This window comes from Trematomus bernacchii, unplaced genomic scaffold, assembly GCF_902827165.1.
Source record: "Trematomus bernacchii unplaced genomic scaffold, fTreBer1.1, whole genome shotgun sequence".
Classification (NCBI taxonomy): Eukaryota; Metazoa; Chordata; class Actinopteri; order Perciformes; family Nototheniidae; genus Trematomus; species Trematomus bernacchii.
The window spans coordinates 819,373-839,405 of record NW_022987527.1 but is presented as its reverse complement, the minus strand read 5'-3'; the positions used below and the strand labels follow the sequence as shown (position 1 = coordinate 839,405).

The 20,033-nt window shown below is 38.3% G+C and overlaps 3 protein-coding genes across 4 annotated transcripts; 2 read left to right on the top strand and 1 right to left on the bottom strand.

Annotated features, from left to right (window-relative positions):
* LOC117474455 (apolipoprotein A-IV-like) lies at window positions 1-4,202 on the bottom strand. Its single transcript, XM_034120247.1, has 4 exons — window positions 4,095-4,202; window positions 3,939-3,989; window positions 1,126-1,276; window positions 1-983 (listed from the first exon to the last, which is right to left on the bottom strand). The coding sequence occupies exons 2-4, from the start codon at window positions 3,976-3,978 to the stop codon at window positions 443-445; spliced, it is 732 nt and encodes a 243-aa protein (XP_033976138.1). The 5' UTR covers window positions 3,979-3,989; window positions 4,095-4,202; the 3' UTR covers window positions 1-442.
* A 1,989-nt stretch (window positions 4,203-6,191) lies between these two features.
* On the top strand, window positions 6,192-8,925 carry LOC117474435 (apolipoprotein A-IV-like). Of its 2 annotated transcripts, XR_004555098.1 has the most exons (5): window positions 6,192-6,302; window positions 6,385-6,429; window positions 6,546-6,696; window positions 6,808-7,429; window positions 8,797-8,925. XR_004555098.1 is itself a non-coding variant. In XM_034120222.1 (4 exons), the coding sequence occupies exons 2-4, from the start codon at window positions 6,390-6,392 to the stop codon at window positions 7,370-7,372; spliced, it is 756 nt and encodes a 251-aa protein (XP_033976113.1). In that variant the 5' UTR covers window positions 6,192-6,302; window positions 6,385-6,389; the 3' UTR covers window positions 7,373-7,587. The 2 variants fall into 2 exon arrangements, 1 of the variants encoding a protein (XP_033976113.1); XM_034120222.1 differs by lacking the exon at window positions 8,797-8,925 and having other exon boundaries at window positions 6,808-7,587.
* Window positions 8,926-11,304: 2,379 nt separating this feature from the next.
* On the top strand, window positions 11,305-18,918 carry LOC117474588 (meprin A subunit beta-like). Its single transcript, XM_034120464.1, has 12 exons — window positions 11,305-11,400; window positions 12,256-12,277; window positions 14,928-14,966; window positions 15,111-15,136; window positions 15,227-15,314; window positions 15,595-15,712; window positions 15,953-16,131; window positions 16,438-16,656; window positions 17,421-17,651; window positions 17,777-18,226; window positions 18,627-18,732; window positions 18,858-18,918. Exons 1-12 carry the CDS (start codon window positions 11,305-11,307, stop codon window positions 18,916-18,918), a joined length of 1,635 nt encoding a protein of 544 aa, XP_033976355.1.
* Window positions 18,919-20,033: the final 1,115 nt, after the last annotated feature.

Sequence of the window (20,033 nt, the reverse complement as noted above, 5' to 3'; positions counted from 1 at the left end):
TATAAATACAATCATTAGTTTCTTACTTAAGAATGCATATTACACAACATTTATTCAGGACACTTTAGTTACCAAATGTTTTCACCTGTCTTGCTTTCACGAGTGATTATAGGTGATGCACAGTAAACTCATGAGCTTCAGTGCAGCTCATAATGTGTTTGCTGCTTCAATTTGTCTTTTTAGTTTTTCATGTCCACTTTCCCCAGTCTGATTTCACAATGCAGAAAAAACATCTGTTTTTCAGATTTTAAGAATCTACCAAGGTATGTTCCCTTTTCATTAATTTACTAACACAGTCATTAACCTCCAAATCATTATTTTCTTAAAACATCTATAACTGGTTAGCTTGTGTTGTCGTTTTGTTCATTTTGTGTCCCGGGGTCAGATTATTGTGTATCTGTTGATGCAGTTACTTTCCCTTTAAGGTGAGGGGGAGGTTGACTTATGTTGATTTGGCGTAGGCCTCGTAGAGGGAGGTGAGGCGGGCCTGGAGGACCTGGGCGTAGGGGTTCAGATTTACTCTCAGATCCTCAACGTATGGGGCGGCCATATCTCGAACCTGAATGGCTCTCTGAATCAACTGATCTTGAACCTGCTCGGCCACGGGGGCCACGCGCTCCTGGAAGTCCTGCAGGTGCTGATCCACCTTCAGCTTCAGGTCATCGGTGTTGCCGAGCAGAGCCTGCAGGTCCTTCACACTCAGCTTCAGCTCCTCGCTCTTCTGCTCCAGGGTGGTTCTCACGGCCTCGGTGTCAAGGGACTCAGCGTAGGGGGCCAGCTCCTGTTTGAGCTGCTCCACTCTCTGCTGGATCTGGACCTTCATGTTATCGGTGTATTGCTTCAGGGCAGCGGCCAGCTCCCTTTCCACACGCCCGGTCTCTCTGTTGACTTTGTGGATCATGTCCTTAGCTGTAGGGGGAAGCTGGTCCTGCACGGCGTAGGCATAATAGAAGGCAGCCATGAACCCGTCTCTCAGAAGGGCACTAGAAAGGAGCGAGAACAATGGGATGTTACCTTTAATTAGAATTCAGTGAGGAGAAATTGCATATCAGTTTGCAGTATACTTTTTTTTGTTTGCATCATTAGAATGTCGACAATGGTAACAATGGTCTTGTCTAGACTTACTTGACATGCTTGACAAACGGTGATTTGCTGATCATCTGGAGGGTGTCATCAGCTGTGTCTTTTGCCTTTGCGACATAGTCCCAGAAGGCCTCAGTCAGCAATTCAATCCGTGTATTGGGTGCATCAGCATATAAGATGTTGGCATTGCAGCCTGTTGAACAGAGAGAAAAACATTTTGAAGAACAGTTGGAAGGTTCAAAATATTTCAGAGTTTTCAGGTATTTTAACTGAAAAAATATTCCGAAGGAGGTAAAGTGGCATACTTAACTGCCAAATCCCAGAGGCATGTGTGAGTGTGTGTGAATGAGCATTAGATTAGATGATTGTCTTATTTTTATCTTGGTTTTATGGAAATTATAGATAGACATGCACCCCTGCGTAAATTTAGAGTGAAGGGACGAGACAATCCTTGGTTTTCTGCTGAACTATCCAGTCTCCTTCATGAGAGAAACAAGGCCTGGGCAAAGGCTAGGAAATCAGGCTCAGAGGTAGAATGGCTACGCTTTAGGCAGCTAAGAAATAGCTTCACATCACAAATAAAAAGTGCTAATTTGAAGTATTATCTGTCAGTTACCACAAAGAACCTGAATAATCCTGGAACATTTTGGAAAGCCATAAAATCGATATCCACCGGTGAAATCCGTAATGAGCTACCTCCGTGCCTTACCACAGCATCTGGCACAATATCGGACAGGGCTACTATGTTAAATTGTTTTAATGAGCATTTTGTGTCCTGTGGCTCTCTGTTTGATTCTGTCACTAACTCTGCTACTGTGAACACCACAGTCGGTGACTCTGAACAATGTGGTCTGGAAAACCCTTTCAGTTTTACTCCTTTTACTATTGATGTTGTTCGTTAAGCCTTAACCAAGTTAGATCCTAAGAAACCGGCTGGCCCGGACAACGTAGAACCTTTCTTTTTAAAGATAGCTGCAGATTTTATTGCTCCACCTCTCACTACTCTTTTTAACCTCTCCCTCAGCACAAATACAATTCCAAAAATATGGAAGTCAGCTCATGTCCTACCTTTACTAAAAGGAGGGGAGGCCACCTTATTAAATAATTATAGGCCCATCTCTAAATTATCAGTTCTGGCTAAGGTTCTTGAACGCCTAGTGAGTGAACAGGTAAATGAGTTTTTATGTATAAATGACATCCTATCTAAACATCAGTCAGGCTTCAGAAAGCAACATAGCACCATCACTGCGACAATGAAAGTGGTGAATGATATGGCGAGTATTTTAGATAATAAGCAGAGTTGTGCAGCTCTATTTGTTGACTTGTCCAAAGCGTTTGATACCGTCGATCATCACATCTTAAAGCAGAGGCTACTCAGTATTGGCATATCCAGCCGTGCAGTGGGGTGTTTTGTGAACTACCTCTCTGAAAGGTCCCAATGTGTTCACTTTGATGGGCTGTCTTCTGAGTGGTTAAACATTACTAATGGTGTACCACAAGGTTCTGTTTTAGGTCCGCTATTATTCTCCATCTATATAAATAGTTTAGGTGAAAATGTTGATGGAGCAACCTTACATTTTTATGCGGACGATAACGTGATGTACTGTGCAGGTCCCTCCATTAAGGAGGCTGTTGTTTAATTGCAAGCTGTTTTTACCATTATTCAGACTGAGCTCTCTGAACTAAAGCTTCTTTTAAATGTTGATAAAAACCAAGGTAATGCTCTTTTCAAATGCTAAAAAGACACCAGAGCCTGTTTTAGATATTGTAACTACGCAAGGAATAAAACTTGAAGTGGTTACCTGTTACAAATACCTTGCTATCTGACTTGATGATTGTCTCACTTTTAAACTTCATGTCAATAACCTGCTTAAAAAACTGAGGATTAGGCTAGGTTTCTTTCACAGGAACAAGTCCTGTTTCTCGCTTGAGGCCAGGAAAAGGCTAGTCACTGTGACCTTTTTACCTGTGCTGGACTATGGTGATCTGATCTATATGAATGCACCTGCCAATTGCCTAAACAAGTTAGATGCTGCGTATCACAGTGCACTGAGATTTGTGACAAACTGTAAAGTATTAACCCATCACTGTACCCTGTATGCAAGGGCAGGTTTGCCTTCACTAACTGTACAGAGGCTCAGTCACTGGTACATTTTTATATACAAAGCCATGTTAGGGAAACTTCCATCCTACATCTGCTCCCTGATCTCACGGCGAATTGTAAGTGGCTACTGCCTGAGATCGCATGCTGTGGTTTTATTAAATGTGCCAACTGCTAGGACTGTCTTAGGGAAGATAGCTTTTAGATGCGCAGCTCCACTAACTTGGAACAGTCTGCAAAAGGAATGGAAGCTGAGCAATTTGGTTCCACTAAAGGTTTTTAAAGCAAGGATAGATGCTATCCAATCGGAAACTGTTGGAACCTGTAAATGTCACAAGCTATGTAAGCTGTAGTCGCTGTAAATATGCTGTATGATGTCCTTTTTGTTTTTCTGTTGTTTTATGTTTATATGTATTCATGTGGAACCTACTTGCAGCAGGTCACCCTTGAAAAAGAGATCAATGAACTCAATGGTATTCACCTGCATAAATAAAGGTTTGAAATTAAATGAAATTAAATGATGAGCAGTCTGACTCCTTATATGGTCACCCATACAAGGTTCCATATCAGTACACACCAGTGTATTAATGTGTATGTGATCGGTTAATTTCACATCCAAGGAATTTCTGGGTGTTATTTAAAAGTGATTTGAGTGGTCCAAAAACCTCATTGCAATTCTATATTTGTCCTTGAAGTCTTTTGACTTGGGTGTCACGCTCCAAAACAAATAGGGATATTTTTCCACCATACTCACCAGTGAAAACGGCAAGGACGAGCAGAACAAGGACCTTCATGGCTCTTATATCTTAACAAGGAGATACAAAGATAGTTAGCAAAGCCTGTTCACTAAGATTCAGTGTAAAAAGAAAAAATTCAGAAGCTACTCCGAGCCAATCCTTCATCATCTCACCTGAGTTTGTTGTTGTATCGGCAAATCCACTTGGCACTGCTTGTGTTGAGCTGGTGAGGTTCTGCAGCTTATAAAGCAATACGGACTCTAATGATCCCAAAGTACAGTGGCTAGTGTCTTGCTGTCACCTTGCCTCACCCTGCTATCCTCACAGACACCCAGTGCCAGACACCACGCAACAATCATGCACAACCCCATATTGTTGCACCAATGCACACACACACACCAAGCAAATCATTTATTTTAAACAGTTTCATATGTCAGTTATCATCTACCAAACAGTATTGATTTAGTTATGTGCCTTTTTATCATGATTTGGCCTAAATATGTGTGATTCCTCTGTGTTAGAGTGTGACTAAATCCTCAAGTGTAACCTTAAATGGACCTTGTCCTCAAAAGCCCTCCTGTAAGTATGTCTGTAATCACTTTTATGTTAGCTCTGCATCGCCAGAGATAACGCTTTGCCAGGAATGGCAAAATCCCTCTTCTCATGTCTCTGATGTCCAGCTTTGATTATATTTACAGTGGTTTATTTATTGTCACTATTAGCTTGCCATGTTGCCAACCAACTTCACCGTAGCTTGTGGTTCTAGTCTGTGTCATGCTATGAGTCCATATGGGTCAGTTTGGCCAAAGGTCAGCAGACACCAACACCGTCAGCTTTCGGAGGACAAAGTAGCCTCAGTTTCACACAAGCCAAACCATAGTATCAACATTTTTGTTTCTTCCATTTTTTCTATAGACAGTGTCCAACTCACAATGTCTTAGACTTGAACATTTATTTTATTTATTTATTATTCTCATTTTACCATGATAGTATTCTAAGACTTTTGTACAAGTGGGCTAAACTTGATATGTATATATCTTCTAATTCTTTTGGTATTCAAAATATGTATAGTGCCCATGCAAAACCGGCCTTAGACTATAGAATTGCTGCTTGAACAACTCGTAGAAACAACTTAACCCTCGACACTGCCTTCTTTTTGAGTCCTTATGATAAGTTGTGGCTTTTTGCATTTCTCAATGTATGTATCTTTCAGGTTCCAAAATGAGACAGACACTGGCTTTAAGATAACCGGTTATACTGTAAGGTAAATCAAGGATTTAATTAGCTTGAACATTTTGCCTTTAGAAATGCCCTTAGATTAAGTCAATTGTCTCAAGGTCTGCTTCACCTATTTGAAACACATTCCCGTATCCATGTTGATGGCATATGTCTTTGTCAAAAAACAAAGTTCATAGTCTAATAGGTTAGAACAGCAAACGTGAGAAGTTGGGTTGTAATGTTTGTATACCCAGCAGCAATTGTGACTGAACTGGGTGGGTAATAGCCTGCTGCAGACATGATGACATGATCAACTCAGTATTCAGAGCCCTGAACTCCTGACCTGCTCCGGCCCAGAGTCCTGTTCATTTGTTTGTTTTCTATAATATTGGACATGTCCTATTTGACCCTCTTCGGCACTTTACAATCCGAAGCATTACATCTGTAAAGTGTGAAGAAGGTCAGATAAACCGTTCTCGAGGAATGGGAAAGAATACCAACATACAGATCCCTTGCTTTATATTTACAACGCATTTTAAGAGGCAGTTTGGTACATTTATTTCAAACTACTTATTCCAATTATTCCCCTCTGTCAGTTTAAAGTATTTTTTAAAAGGCCACAATTTGATTTAAAGCTAACTTAAATCACCTCAAACCGCATTACCAAGGAAAATTGATACCAAGATGACTTTGGATATTTTGGCTTCTCACTACGCATATTTTATTCACGTTGCTTGCCCCTAACACAAAGTCCACCAGTCCAAGCATATTGAGGTTATCTGGAGTTATCTGAGGACACTTTTACCACTGGACAACGTGGACAGTTACTATTTCCTAGTTGCTTTCTAAAAAGGGGTCAAACAAGAACTATTGCAATATTCATGGTCAGGTACATTGGTTTTATTGTTCCAAAAGCCATATTGCCTGTGAAAACTGTAAAGGTTGTGTCAGTGCGCCTGCGTTGGAGGCTCAGCAGCTCATGTGATAGTAGTGCGGAAGCAGAGGAGTCAGGAGGAGAGTCATTGTGACAACATGGAACTTGACTCCTGGACTTTGAGCTCTTGACTACAACTGTTCTGTGCTTCAGTATATATATACATGGAAGCGCCAGTCTGTCATTCACAAACACGCTTAACTCTGAGAGACGCACAAGCCAAAAGCAGGTGAGAATTACACTACATTTGAATACATCACATGACACAATAATGCAGTCTGAAAGCTAACAATCTCATAACTGTCTTTCAGCAATCATGAAGGTATTCCTTGTACTCGCCATTGCCGTACTGTCTGGTAAGTTGTTTTTGCTTTCTCAAGTGTCTTTTCTACATCAATCAGTATGGTTTACCCAACTAAGAGCTATTAATATGAACTGCATTTATAAAGCTGCTTCTGTGTCCGTCCAACAGGCTGCAATGCTAACATCTTTTATGCTGATGCACCCAAGCCACAGCTTGAAGTGCTGACTGATGCTTTCTGGGACTACATTGGGAAGGCCACCCAAACAGCTGATGACACCCTCCAGATGATCAGGAAATCAGAGTTTGGACAGGAAGTCAAGTAAGTAGTGTGACACACAGGAACCATGGTGACTATTAGTGGCATGTGTGGTTGGCATTGTATTACACAAAAATGTCTGATTGTCTAACCTTCACCCTGCGTGTCTTCCAGTGCCCGCCTGGCCGACAGCACTGACATTGCCAGCCAGTATGCCGTCTCCCTGCAGGAGCAGCTCCCCCCTGCCGCCCAAGACCTGATGACCAAGATCACCGCAGAGGCTGATGTGCTGAGAAATGTTCTGACCAAGGAGCTGAGCACTGTCAGGGGCAAGCTGGAGCCCTACACCGACGACATGAAGGTCCAGATCCAGCAGAGAGTGGAGCAGCTCAAACAGGAGCTGGCCCCCTACGCTGAGTCCCTTGACACCGAGGCCCTGAGAGCCACCCTGGAGCAGAAGAGCGAGGAGCTGAAGCAGAGTGTGAAGGACCTGCAGGCTCAGTTCGGGCCCTACACCGATGACCTGAAGCTGAAGGTGGACCAGCACCTGCAGGACTTCCAGGAGCGCGTGGCCCCCGTGACGGAGAAGGTCCAGGTGGAGCTGATGCAGAGAGCCAAGCTGGTGAAACAGATGGTGGCCCCCTATGCTGAGGACCTGAAGGAAAAATTGGACCCGTACGCCCAGGACCTCCAGGCCCAGCTCACGTCCCTCTACGAGTCCTTTATCAAGGGCAACTAAGTCCACCTCCACACCTACTTCATCGTTCATCAGGATGCCGACCTCTGTTGGAAGCATGTAATATACTGTAAACCAAATTAAACTAATATTTATTACAAGTTGCAAAGCTCTGCACTTGGCGAAATTGTAAATATTTGTGTTTTGAAGTTGGAAACTGTGACTTTTTTGTAATCTCTGTTAAGTTATCAAAAATAAATACTTGCATCTGCAAACAATACTTTTGTATTTCTAGTCGATTACAGATTATGTAAATCTACAATAAATCTAATCCTAAAAAAAACATTAAATATATATTTTGTACTTACGCTGTTTTAGAGCATACAGTGAATTATCAAAACATCTCTAAAACAAACAAATGGTTACTACATAAACATAAACAGGGACTGCTGTGGTCACAGTGGGGCATGTGCTGCTTTTTTCATAGGAGGTAACTTGTATTTATTCCATGTCTTAACATGTCCTGGCTCCTGTCACAGTTTCGTCTCAATCTTTATCCAGAGGCAGAATTATGTTCCTATTCAGATACTTGTCAATGCTTGCCATGAAACTGCACCTTCCTGTTTTCAATACCAAAATTGGGAAATGTTTTCAAAAACATGGATGACCAAGGTACTGTGAGAGAGGCCTAGATAAGTCAGGTATTGATTTATCCCATTAGATTTCTTTTTTTTTAGCCCTAAAAATCATGTGAATCTGCATTTTATTCAATTTTATTTTAATGCTACTTTGGAAACAACAAAAATACTTCCAGGGTGAAAAAAAGTTGTGCAATGTCTTATAGTTGTAAATATCCAAAACAAAGCGTTATCCACCTCTAGTGACGCTGCCGGCATCCAACGTGGAGGTCCAGAGTCCAAATACAATACTAACTTTACACTCATGCACACATGACACACAAGCAATGCACATTGTTCCCAGGTGAATAACGTGGAAAAGTGTGTTTTGAGTTATCTTGATAACTAGGAAAATTGATAAATGAGCCTTAAACTAGTGCAATCAAATATAAAGAATAGCACATTTAATTATTTATTCAGCTCACTTATTGCATTACTTTGATTTAGATAAAAACATTAAAATACATGTCATCATAATTTCAAATGTTTTACTGTTCCTATCTTGTCATAGAACATCTTTATGAGATTTGTCATATGTTTTACTTTGAACCTTTGCACATTTCTCCAATCATTGTGCACATGTGTGCCCAAAATGACAACAACATTTACATAGAAATGTATGTATTTTTATAATATTTGCTCTCTCATTTTAATGTATCTTACTGTATTTATGTATGCACCATTATAAACCAAAGCTTATTCCATGTATGTCTAAACCTGTGTGTGTGTGTGTGTGTGTGTGTGTGTGTGTGTGTGTGTGTGTGTGTGTGTGTGTGTGTGTGTGTGTGTGTGTGTGTGCTCCTTCAACAGGATTGAGGTCATCAGGGTTGTTTGCTTGTGTAGCCACAGGAATTAAAATCTGATCAAACTGCGTCCAAACAGTCCTGCTGGAGGAGATATGTTAAATTCTGTCCATTAAACTCTCTGAATAAATAATAAATAAGTAATAGGAATGTGTGACTGCAAGGACGTTACTATATCTCCATAGATAGTGTTTCCTATTTTTAAGAAATGAAGGTGATTAAATCACAACACATTTCTCAGTTTGAAGTTTCTGCAACAATGGCACAACAGTTTGCAAAAGACAAAACAATAGTCTCAAAGGCGGAGATGTCAGTAAGATTAAATGAACAAAAGACGTGTGTGATAACATATGTCTAACACGTTAAGTCTAATTAGCATTCACATTCTCACGCCTGTCAAACCGGGCTCCTGTCAAAGTGCAAATGTCAAGCAAACAAAAATAGTTTTATGTAAATTCCATTTACTGATCCTATCTTTTGTGAATGTAACATTATCTGCTTCCTCACATCTCAGTTGAAAACGACATAATGTGAATAGATTGTGCATAACAGATGTATGACTTCATTAACTAAGGCAGTCAAATTTAAATAATGAATTTAATTGACACTTATTTCTATATTTCTCAAGTCTTTACCTGAGACACCTGACCAAGGCTGTAATGTGTCTGACTTCATCAATTACATGCAGACAGATAACCATGCCTAAACCAACAGTAAGAGATGCAGCTGACAGATGGACATTTAGATGAAAAGTACACAGTAAAAAAAGAACGTGTTGAAAGATTTACTGAGTCACATAAGACCGTATGACAAAGCATTTGGAAAAGCCCGTATGACAAAACGCCCCTTACCTCTTCTGACAGAATAGAAAACAGTAAAAAAAAAACAATCGCTCAATTATCACGTTCCCGTTCCAACATGTTTACAATGCAAACATTTCATTTCTAAAAGTACAAAACTTAAGTTGTATTTCATAAAACTTAATACCTCTCTACCGTTAAATATTGTAATTTCCACTTCACACACACATTTCCATACCCTTCCAGTAATTTGCATTTCCAAATTTGATTTTGTCTAACATACGGAAGAAAAATGAACTAGTATTTACAAAGAATGATCCCCAAGAGCTGAATCTGACCCGGATAACTATATTCTATGTAAGTTATATTTGATTGTTTCAGTCCTTCTCTGTGTTGTCCCTACAGCAGCACGGAAAAGCCTACTCGGGTACATTTGGCTAAAGGGGTTTTCGGTTTATGTGTTCATTGTTTTATCAGTGTGATACTTAATGACATTATCTAAGTCAGGGGTGTCAAACTCAAGGCCCGTGGGCCAAATCCGGCCCGCGACCTCATTTTTAAGAGCTTGCAAAGAATATGATATACAATACAATTGGTGTAATTGTTGAATATTTGCTTTCAATTATTTGCCCTATACTTCTTCTTTCAGACGTAGTTATTTATGAAGTTACTACCAGAACTGATAATAATCCAATGCAGAGCCAATAATGTAATATAATACATTATTTAATATATATTATATATTTATATATGTATATTTATATAGAGAAGCCAAGAGTCTGCAAAGCTGTCATCAAGGCAAAAGGGGGCTAATTTGAAGAATCTAAAATATAAATCATATTCTGGATTTTGTAACACTTTTTTGTTTACTAGATAATTACATATGTGTTTTTTTATAGTTTTGATCTCTTCAGTATTAATCTACAATGTAGAAAATTATTAAAATAAATAAAAACCTTCGAATGAGAAGGTGTATCCAAACCTTTGACAGTATATTTATATAGTTACAACCGGCCCTTTGAGTGTAACCATAATGCTAATGTGGCCCGCGATGAAATTTAGTTTGACACCCCTGATCTAAGTGTATTGTAGTTGCTTAAAAACCTGATATATGACTTGTTTTAGTTGTCAGCAAAATTAAAGTACACATTAGTTCCCAATTGGCTTCTATGCAGGATATCTGTGATACGTTTATTTGGATTTACTAAGACTTTATTTAAGTGGTCTACAATCAAAACTGTAGATGCACTGGATATTTTATGTATCTGCTTGTATTCTAACCCATGGTGTTTTTAGGACTGTAGTATTACATCAAATGAAAAAAAAAAATTCCTGTGTTTAAGTCCCTAAAACTTAGCTTTCAAATGCATGTCTATGTGATATAATCTTCACAGATAACATTTTATTTCAATGTTTCATTCTTCCTGACATAATCCCTAAAACTATTAGTTATTATAACATTAAAAAAAGGCAACACTTATAAATATTTGTATTTATAGAATGATCAAATCTCCCACTGAGTGGCTGAGACCTGCATCAGGTGTTGCCAAACATCAGCCATGTGACTCTGATAATAATAGATGATAAGATAACTTCTCTTAAACCAACTGTAAGTGATACAGCTGACATGTATTGAGAGGGAAAAAAAAGACACAAAAGAATATATGTTGAAAGTTTTAGAGATACTGTGTCCATCTGCGACTGCATGTCAAAGAATGTGGAACGGCCTGGTTTACAAAACAAACCCTCACTCTTCTGACAGTCTGGAAAACTACAAACCACCATCCTTCAATTACTACGTGCATGACTGTGTCAGACTTCCTGTCTTAAACACAAATAGTACCTAACTCAAGTCTATACTTAGAAATACTACTTGTATATTTCTGCTTGTCAAATGGGCTCCTGTCAAAGTGCAAATGTCAAGCAAACAAAAATAGTTTTATGTAAATTCCATTTACTGATCCTATCTTTTGTGAATGTAACATTATCTCTTTCCTCACATCTCAGTTGAAAATGACAAAATGTGAAATGAGTGTGCATAACAGATGTATGACTAAGGCAGTGAAATTTAAATAATGAATTTAATTGACACTTATTTCTAGATTTCTCAAGTCTTTACCTGAGACACCTGACCAAGGCTGTAATGTGTCTGACTTCATCAATTACATGCAGACAGATAACCATGCCTAAACCAACTGTAAGAGATGCAGCTGACAGATGGACATTTAGATGAAAAGCACAAAGTAAAAAAGAACGTGTTGAAAGATTTACTGAGTCACATAAGACCGTATGACAAAACGGCCCTTACCTCTTCTGACAGAATAGAAAACAGTAAAAAAAAAAAATAATCCCTCAATTATCACGTTCCTTTCAGACAACATGTTTACAATGCAAACATTTCATTTCTAAAAGTACAAAACTTAAGTTGTATTTCATAAAACTTAATACCTCTCTACCGTTAAATATTGTAATTTCCACTTCGCACACACATTTCCATACCCTCCCAGTAATTTGCATTTCCTAATTTGATTTTGTCTAACATACGGAAGAAAAATGAACTAGTATTTACAAAGAATGATCCCCAAGAGCTGAATCTGACCCGGATAACTATATTCTATGTAAGTTATATTTGATTGTTTCAGTCCTTCTCTGTGTTGTCCCTACAGCAGCACGGAAAAGCCTACTCGGGTAAATGTGGCTAAATGGGTTTTCGGTTTATGTGTTCATTGTTTTATCAGTGTGATAGTTATTTATGAAGTTATTACCAGAACTGATAATAATCCAATGCAGAGCCAATAATGTAATATAATACATTATTTAATATATATTATATATTTATATATGTATATAGAGAAGCCAAGAGTGTGCAAAGCTGTCATCAAGGCAAAAGGGGGCTAATTTGAAGAATCTAAAATATAAATCATATTCTGGATTTTGAAGCACTTTTTTGTTTATTAGATAATTACATATGTGTTTTTCTATAGGATTTAATTGCTGATTTTTGCAGAGGAAGTAGTTCTGATGGCATTATCAATTAGCGACCTTCAGCACTAATTGGATCTGTTCGCAGCCGAGTGTGAACACTGGAAAAAATGCTGCTCCAAAAACAAGTTAAACAATAATGAAAACAAGGTGTTATCACTTGAAATAATTAAAATAATCTGCCAATAGAACAAGTGAAAATTTGCTTGGTAAGATTCCTTGAAATAAGAAGGGGTATTTAGATAAATCAGATATGGGAAAACTTATTTTGAACTATATTTTACCAGAATCAGGAAATGTTTTTACAATATAAGCCGCAAATGCTCAAAAGTGTTCTGTTTTTCTGATGCTAGTTGGTTATCTTTCAATTAACATGAAAAATAAATGTCTTTCATTTGAGATACAACTCAAAATAAGATTATCTGTACAATAGCTGCCCACTGCTCCTAGTACTAGACTCCTTGTACTAGGATGGGTTAAAAGCAGAGGCCAAATTTCACTGTGTGTGCTGTGTGCTCTGCATGTGTGACCATTAAAGAGGGTTTCATCCCTCCCTATAACATAACATATTTGACTTCACAAGGAGGATGCATTGTCTAAAAACAAGACCCGATATGTCATTGCAGTGTTACTTCTGAAGTTATTATGTCTTATAGCAGGTGTAAAGACATATTCGATATGTTGATTAGATATTAGACAAATATACTTGGCAAGATTCTGAGTTTTTGTAGTGAAGCGGCGGGGATAAGGATCAGCAACTCTAAATGTGAGGCAATGGTTCTCAGCAGAAAAAACAATGGTTGGTTAACTCAGAGTAGGGAACGAGTCCTTACCCCAAGTTAAGAAGTTTAGGTATATCTGGGAGTCTTGATCTTGTGTGAGGTGACAATGGAGCATGAGATGAGCCTGAGAATCAGAGCAGGGGGAGAAGTGCTTAAGACACGTGGGAGGAGGATGGGTGGATGAATGGATCAAACTAAATAATCATGCATTTTCATAACATTGTTCATACAGTATAAAATAGAAGAAGCCCCAGAATCCAGAACATAAAGGTGTGTTTTATTTGTCCAGTGCAGTTATACAATGCTTGATTTGGAATCCCTGGATTACATGACATTGAAGCTATTGGAAGAATCAATAAACACTCATAGATCATAGAACAAGCACTAAAACCAACAAAAATATCCGGGTCTTCTCTGTGTAGTGTAGTAATATATCATATCATTGGAGCTATTGGAATGAAATGAGAGTTTTTTATACGCTGAATTTCCCTAAAATAGTCATATAAAATTGAAAAAGCTCTATTAAATCAGAAGAAATGTATGTGTTGTTGTTTTTTGCATAGTTGTAATATCTGATATCGGTTTGGAGTTAAGTGATGCTGCAGTAGATATATTAAACTAAAGTGCAAAAGATAATGCTCCACTGCGTTTAAACCGGATCCTCAATTAACAGATTGACAGCAGTTTGCTTTGCTCTTGAATGGAATTCTCAAGGTCCTTTGTCTGCACTTTTGTTTCTGTCTTCACAGCATTGCAACCACAACATCAATTGTTAAGTATTCGGAAAGAATGTAAAAGAATTGTCTGAAGTTAAAACCTGTTCTACTTTGTTTTCGCAGATGGGCATGATGATTTACACACATATATAAACTCATACTGTATAGCCAAAACCTTCATGTTTAGAACAGACAATCGAGCTGGCAGAAGGTAAACGCAGATGAGCATTTTCTGTCTTCTTTAAATACTGCATTTTCAGATTAGTGAATAGGACACAATAATGTATAGTAACTTTATCGTGTTTTGAGAGGTTTACGATTATATTTGTTCATATTATACAAATATATTACCATATTTTTGAATTTATCATGCTTATTAATATTGATCTTGTTTATATTTCCAGTTTGTTTCAAGACACAAGGATGAAAGGCTACATTTTCCTTGTTGTGATTTTGACCGTTTCATCATCATTCTCCAAAAGAACAGTAAGAGTTACTTTATTGTTGTACTTTTCCTTAATTTCTAATGTATTGGCTTGCTGTTGATTTCCTAACATTTCATACAGGAATGAATGAATTACTTATTTTTCATAAAAGTTGAGACTCAAGCATATTTAACTGCATCCGAAAAAAAATAGATGGAATGCGAACATGTTATTTGTATGTCATGTTGTACGTTAGATATTATAGTTTTACAATTATTTATCTCCGCAAATGTAATTGTTCACAGGTCAGATTGGAGATAGTGGGTAAGTTGTGGTATTTCATATTTTATCTTTTATTTCATAAAATATATAATATTTAATAATTTAATTCTCAATGTTACTTCATAAGGCAACCTCTTATCTGTTTTTCTAGACATTGGTGCAAGCAAGAGCATTCAAGAGGCAAACAAAGGTAAAGTTAAACATTTTCATACCATTAAATGGACCTTTTGGTAATATTGTTCTGTCAAGTTCATTTATAACCAAGTAACTTATTCATTGTATCGTTATTGATATTCTGTTAAAAAAAAACATCCCCTTTTATGTGTTATCTTAGATTCTTTTCAGGATGATATCCTGAAGGTGGGTTTAGCATTTTTAGGCAAATATTCAAATGATAAACATTTGTGTGTGTGTGTGTCACATGATACAGTTTCTTATAAATCTTCTCAGGACCCACCAAACACAGAAAGGAGTGCCACTACTAATGAGAAAAGACTGTGGACATCCCCAGTCCCATATGTTTTGAATGAAGACCTTGGTGAATATTAGTTTTCCTGCATTAACCAGAATATTTGTTTTAGTTATGGAGGCCTATGCAACATGTTAAGGAGTTAGTTACATAATTGAACAGACAGAAGTTCAATATGCATCAGTTACCTGGAGGAGAAGAGCAAGTTTAATGGCATCCTGTTGTGAATACAAATTTGTGAAATTCATACCAACAATGTATACAAGCGAGAATACCTCATCTGTTCTTGTCATTTACAATGCCATATCTTTGTTCTTCCTTTTTGAAAAATGCCCATGCACAATGGAAGAGATGAATGCTAAAGGAGTCATCCTGAAAGCCTTTGACCAGTTCAGGTTGAAGTCATGTATTGACTTCAAACCAAGGGACTCTGAGGAGTATTACATCAACGTCAAAAATATAGGCGGGTAAGTTTTAAAAATATTTTTAAAATGCTCCATATCTTTCTTGTTCGCAACATTTATCCACAAAAAGCACCTTAACAATTAGACTAATGAGACTTCCAGAGATTAGAGGGTGATCATGTTTTGCTATTGTTTGTACATTTGCTTGTGAGATGTATTGTTCTTTGTGGACCTTTGATAAGTATACATTTTGTTGTTTGTTATTGTTGTTGATGAGCTAATGACTGCTTTTTCTCATTTTAGATGTTATTCATATATTGGGAAAGTAATATCCAACGGACAGGAAATCTCCATCGGGCCTTACTGTGATTCCATCGCAACGGTTGAACATGAGTTCCTCCATGCTTTGGGCTTCGACCATGAACAGTCCAGATATGACAGAGATGATTATGTGACCATTGTTTACGAGAACATCAGAGAAGGTTTGTTAAATACTCTTATTAAACATGCCTCTTCTTTATATGTACAGGATGATATCAAGGTATATAAAGGACCTACAATGATTTGGAAATAAATAAGTTATTAGAATAATTAGTCCATGAACATATCATCAATATTTTTGTCTAAATACAGACGGTATAATCAAAAGTATTTCAAATATAAATTGGTGGCAAGATAAATGCTGCTGAAATTAAAACAATGAATACATAACATTATTCCAAACAATCTTCTTCATATCTTAATAAGTTTAAACAAATAATGATTGGCTTTTATATGTCTTTATCTAGACTATGAGAATAATTTTGACAAACAAAGCAATGTAACCAGCACCAACCAGGGAGTCCCGTACGACTTCTGGTCAGTGATGCACTATGGCAAAGATGCTTTCAGCAATGGCAACGGGTTAACTATTATAACCAAAGACCCAAAGTTCGAAGATGTGATTGGTCAAAGACTGGAAGTGAGTCCCAAAGACGTTCTGGAGCTGAACCTCCTCTACAAATGCAGTAAGTGATTGAAAGTTGGTGGAGATATAATAATGCTATTTGCAGCCCAGCAGGTTTTCAAGGGGCATTTTAATGAACTCAATAACTTTACCTGTGCTTTTAACTAAGTAAAAACATAATTGACGACAGCACAAGCTCGAACTAAAGCTATTCTTCATTCATTCTTATCAAAAGCCAGATAAGAGCTTATTTAATGATTCCTGTGAACCTGTATAATGCCATTTGGTTGCAGTTTGTGTATCAAAACATGTATTTGAACAATGAACTTCAAACTTAAAGGTTTACTCAATATTAAATGACTACCCACACAATCCTTTAACAAATCGGAATCAGTCTTATTTTGATTTGATACCCTACATACAACCAAGAGTCCGCAACCCAATGTTCTCTATCTTACTCTACAGAGTCAACCATTGCATTTCAGATGACATGCAGCTTCCCCGATGAGACCATGTGTCAAATGACTAGCTGTTCACAGAGTGGGCTTGTCTGGGAAATGGTAACACATGTTACAGGGGGTCCTGTGTCTGAACACACCAATCTACCCAGTGGCTGTGGTGAACAAGGTAACATTTTTAAATCTAACATTGCATTTGTGTACTTCAAAACTTTCCCTTTTACTATTCCTATCCACCTTTCTTATGCCACCCCCCATTATGTCATGTTATCTTTGAACTGTTGAATATATTATCAAGTATCCCCACAGAAAATGATTATAAACACAAATATATAACTCCTTATTTTTGGGACAATACACATTCTAGGTGAAGATGTGCGTTACTTCATGCATGTTAGCACGGCATCAGGTGAGGAGGGAGACTCGGCCTGGCTGGAGACCCACAGGATGAGTCTCAATAGGGAGCATCATGTCCAGTGTCTCCAGTTCTACTATTTCCACAGTGGGAAAATGTCAGACCACCTCAACATCTGGATCAGAGAGTTTCAGGAGGAATTGGACCTCAAGGGAACCTTACGCCTCATGGGACAGATCACTGGTAATGTAGCATCTGGTATCATTCTCCATAAATAGCATTTAAGAATCTTGTATTTGAAATCTATATATCTCATGCGCCTGTTATACAACAAATACAATTCAGACATCACAAAATGTTTCCTCCAGGTGAGCCAACAAACTACTGGAAGCTCCATCATGTGTCCCTGAATGCCACCAAGCACTTCCAGGTGGAGTTTGAGGTTCGTAAAGGAGCAGGAAGCTCTACAGGCGGCTTCTCAATTGATGACATAAATCTGTCAGAGATCGAATGTCCACATGTAACCATGCAGCTTGATGACTTTGAGCAGGCTTTGAACTCTGGAGGTTCTGGCATCCCTATTTACAGCCCTCGGCAATACTCCAGCGGGGGCTATGCTTACAGAGTTGGGGTTGTGTTGTATAATTCATTGTTCGGATTGATTGTGCAACTCGTGTCTGGTGAAAATGATGACCGGCTGGAGTGGCCTTGCCCACAAAGGCAGGTGACCTTCAAAATGCTGGACCAGAACGCCAACATCCAGCTGCAGATGTCCAAGCAATTTAGTATCACCAGTGATCTAAGCATATCCTCTGATGGTAAGTCTAAAAGTATTTAAAAAGGTATGTTTAAAAATATATATTATCTCTGGAATGAGATAATAATCGAATGTTATTGTTGATTACTTAGCTTTGATGATGTATATGCTTTCTATATACAGGCAGATATCGGTGGGGCAATCCTCGTAAAGTTGGAACTCCATACGTAGATGAGAATAATGAGAATGCATTTTCTGGAACTCTGTTTGGCCGTTGGCTTTCTGCCAAACAGAAGGATATGACAACCAGAGAGTTCCTCAAAGGAGGAAGTGTCGCTTTTGTTTTCAGCTTCCAAGGCAGGCTGAGAAAATATTTGTTTTGCTTCTAATTCTAATACAAACTCTTTTGAATATGTGTTTCAAATTGAAGTTATTATAGCTAAATGGTTATTATTTTCTAGATATCACCCCGCTAGTCACTGGAAGTTCCCTGCCAATTCCTCAAGTGGGACCAGTGGAGATCAAATATCCTCCGAAAGATCTAAATGGAGGCCCCTGCTCATCACGGTAAGACATTGTCTTAGCAAACAAAGTTTAATTGTCAGAACTGAAACCAATTTGAAACACAACTTAATGAAATAGATTTAATTTTGTTATAAGATGTCTTTCAAATGATACAATTCTTTCTACAGAATCTCACCAACCACCACCCACTCAACTCCCAAAACAACGGATGAGAGGTATTCACACTGACTCCCATGTTACATTTGAAGTAATTTGTAAGTTGTAAAATAGCTTGATGCCCTTGAGGATAATCAACAAATAAAATATATATAAATGTGTTTCTATGTTCATGTTAAGCAAAACAAATTTTTTTTATTTTAAAACAACAATTGAAGAAAGCAAGTTGATTTGTACATGCCTTTCAAATAATACTATGCGTTTTACAGCACCACCACCCTTAAACCTTCTAGAACCACGGATCACAGGTATTCACTATCACTCCCACACACTTGCAGTTATTTGTGGGCTTTGAAAATCTTATCTTAACTTGCACTAGCAACAACCATGCCACAACAGTATAATGTTTGTAGGTTTAAGGTAGGAGTATCAATGAATTGATAATGGAGGAGGTGATTAAGCGAATGGCGTCTGTTGGTCTGGTCTGGGATGACGTGCTTTGGTCCAGGCAGAGGGAGACTCAGAGTGGGGGTTCAGTCCCCGGCATGTTTCCGCAAAATATGCACGAGTTGAATACGAATAGAGACAGGTGGAGAGGATGAGGGGATGTAGGGATAATGGAAGGGATGAAGGGATGTAGGGATGAAAGGATAAGGTATGTCGGGATTAAGGGATGTCAGGATGGAGGGATGAAAGGATTAAGAGCGTTCAGGATGAAGGGATGAAGGGATGTAGGGAGGAAAGGATAAGGGATGTCAGGATGAAGGGATGAAAGGACTAAGAGATGTCGGGATGAAGGGATGTAGGGATGGAAGGATAAGGGATGTCGGGATGAAGGGATGTAGGGATTAAGAGATGTTGGGATGAAGGGATGAAGAGGTGGGAGGAAAGGATAAGGGATGGAGGGATTAAGGGATTAAGGGATGTCTGAATGTCAGGATGAAAGGATAATGGATGGAGGGATAAGAGATTAAGGGATGAAGGGATGTCTGAATGTCAGGATGAAGGGATAAGGGATGGAGAGATAAGGGATGCCGGGATGAAGGGGTCGATGGTTGGAGGGATTAAGGGGGTTGGGCTAAGGATGAGGTAGAAGTGCATGAGTGGAAGGGAGAGCGAGGGTGGGTTGAGAGAATGGAGACAAGTGATGGCCGCATGTTTGGCCGGATATAAATAGAATTAGCCTT

Bases quoted from the DNA above. Each gene is read 5' to 3' on its own strand.
- LOC117474455 (XM_034120247.1), bottom strand. From the start codon at position 3,978: ATGAAGGTCCTTGTTCTGCTCGTCCTTGCCGTTTTCACTG. The intron at 1,277-3,938 runs GTGAGTATGGTG...TCTGTTCAACAG, and splicing joins CGTCCTTGCCGTTTTCACTG to GCTGCAATGCCAACATCTTA. The intron at 984-1,125 runs GTAAGTCTAGAC...GCTCCTTTCTAG, and splicing joins CCGTTTGTCAAGCATGTCAA to TGCCCTTCTGAGAGACGGGT.
- LOC117474435 (XM_034120222.1), top strand. From the start codon at position 6,390: ATGAAGGTATTCCTTGTACTCGCCATTGCCGTACTGTCTG. The intron at 6,430-6,545 runs GTAAGTTGTTTT...TCCGTCCAACAG, and splicing joins CGCCATTGCCGTACTGTCTG to GCTGCAATGCTAACATCTTT. The intron at 6,697-6,807 runs GTAAGTAGTGTG...CGTGTCTTCCAG, and splicing joins GAGTTTGGACAGGAAGTCAA to TGCCCGCCTGGCCGACAGCA.
- LOC117474588 (XM_034120464.1), top strand. From the start codon at position 11,305: ATGTGGAACGGCCTGGTTTACAAAACAAACCCTCACTCTTCTGACAGT. The intron at 11,401-12,255 runs GTCAGACTTCCT...TTGTCCCTACAG, and splicing joins ATTACTACGTGCATGACTGT to CAGCACGGAAAAGCCTACTC. The intron at 15,315-15,594 runs GTGAATATTAGT...GCACAATGGAAG, and splicing joins TGTTTTGAATGAAGACCTTG to AGATGAATGCTAAAGGAGTC.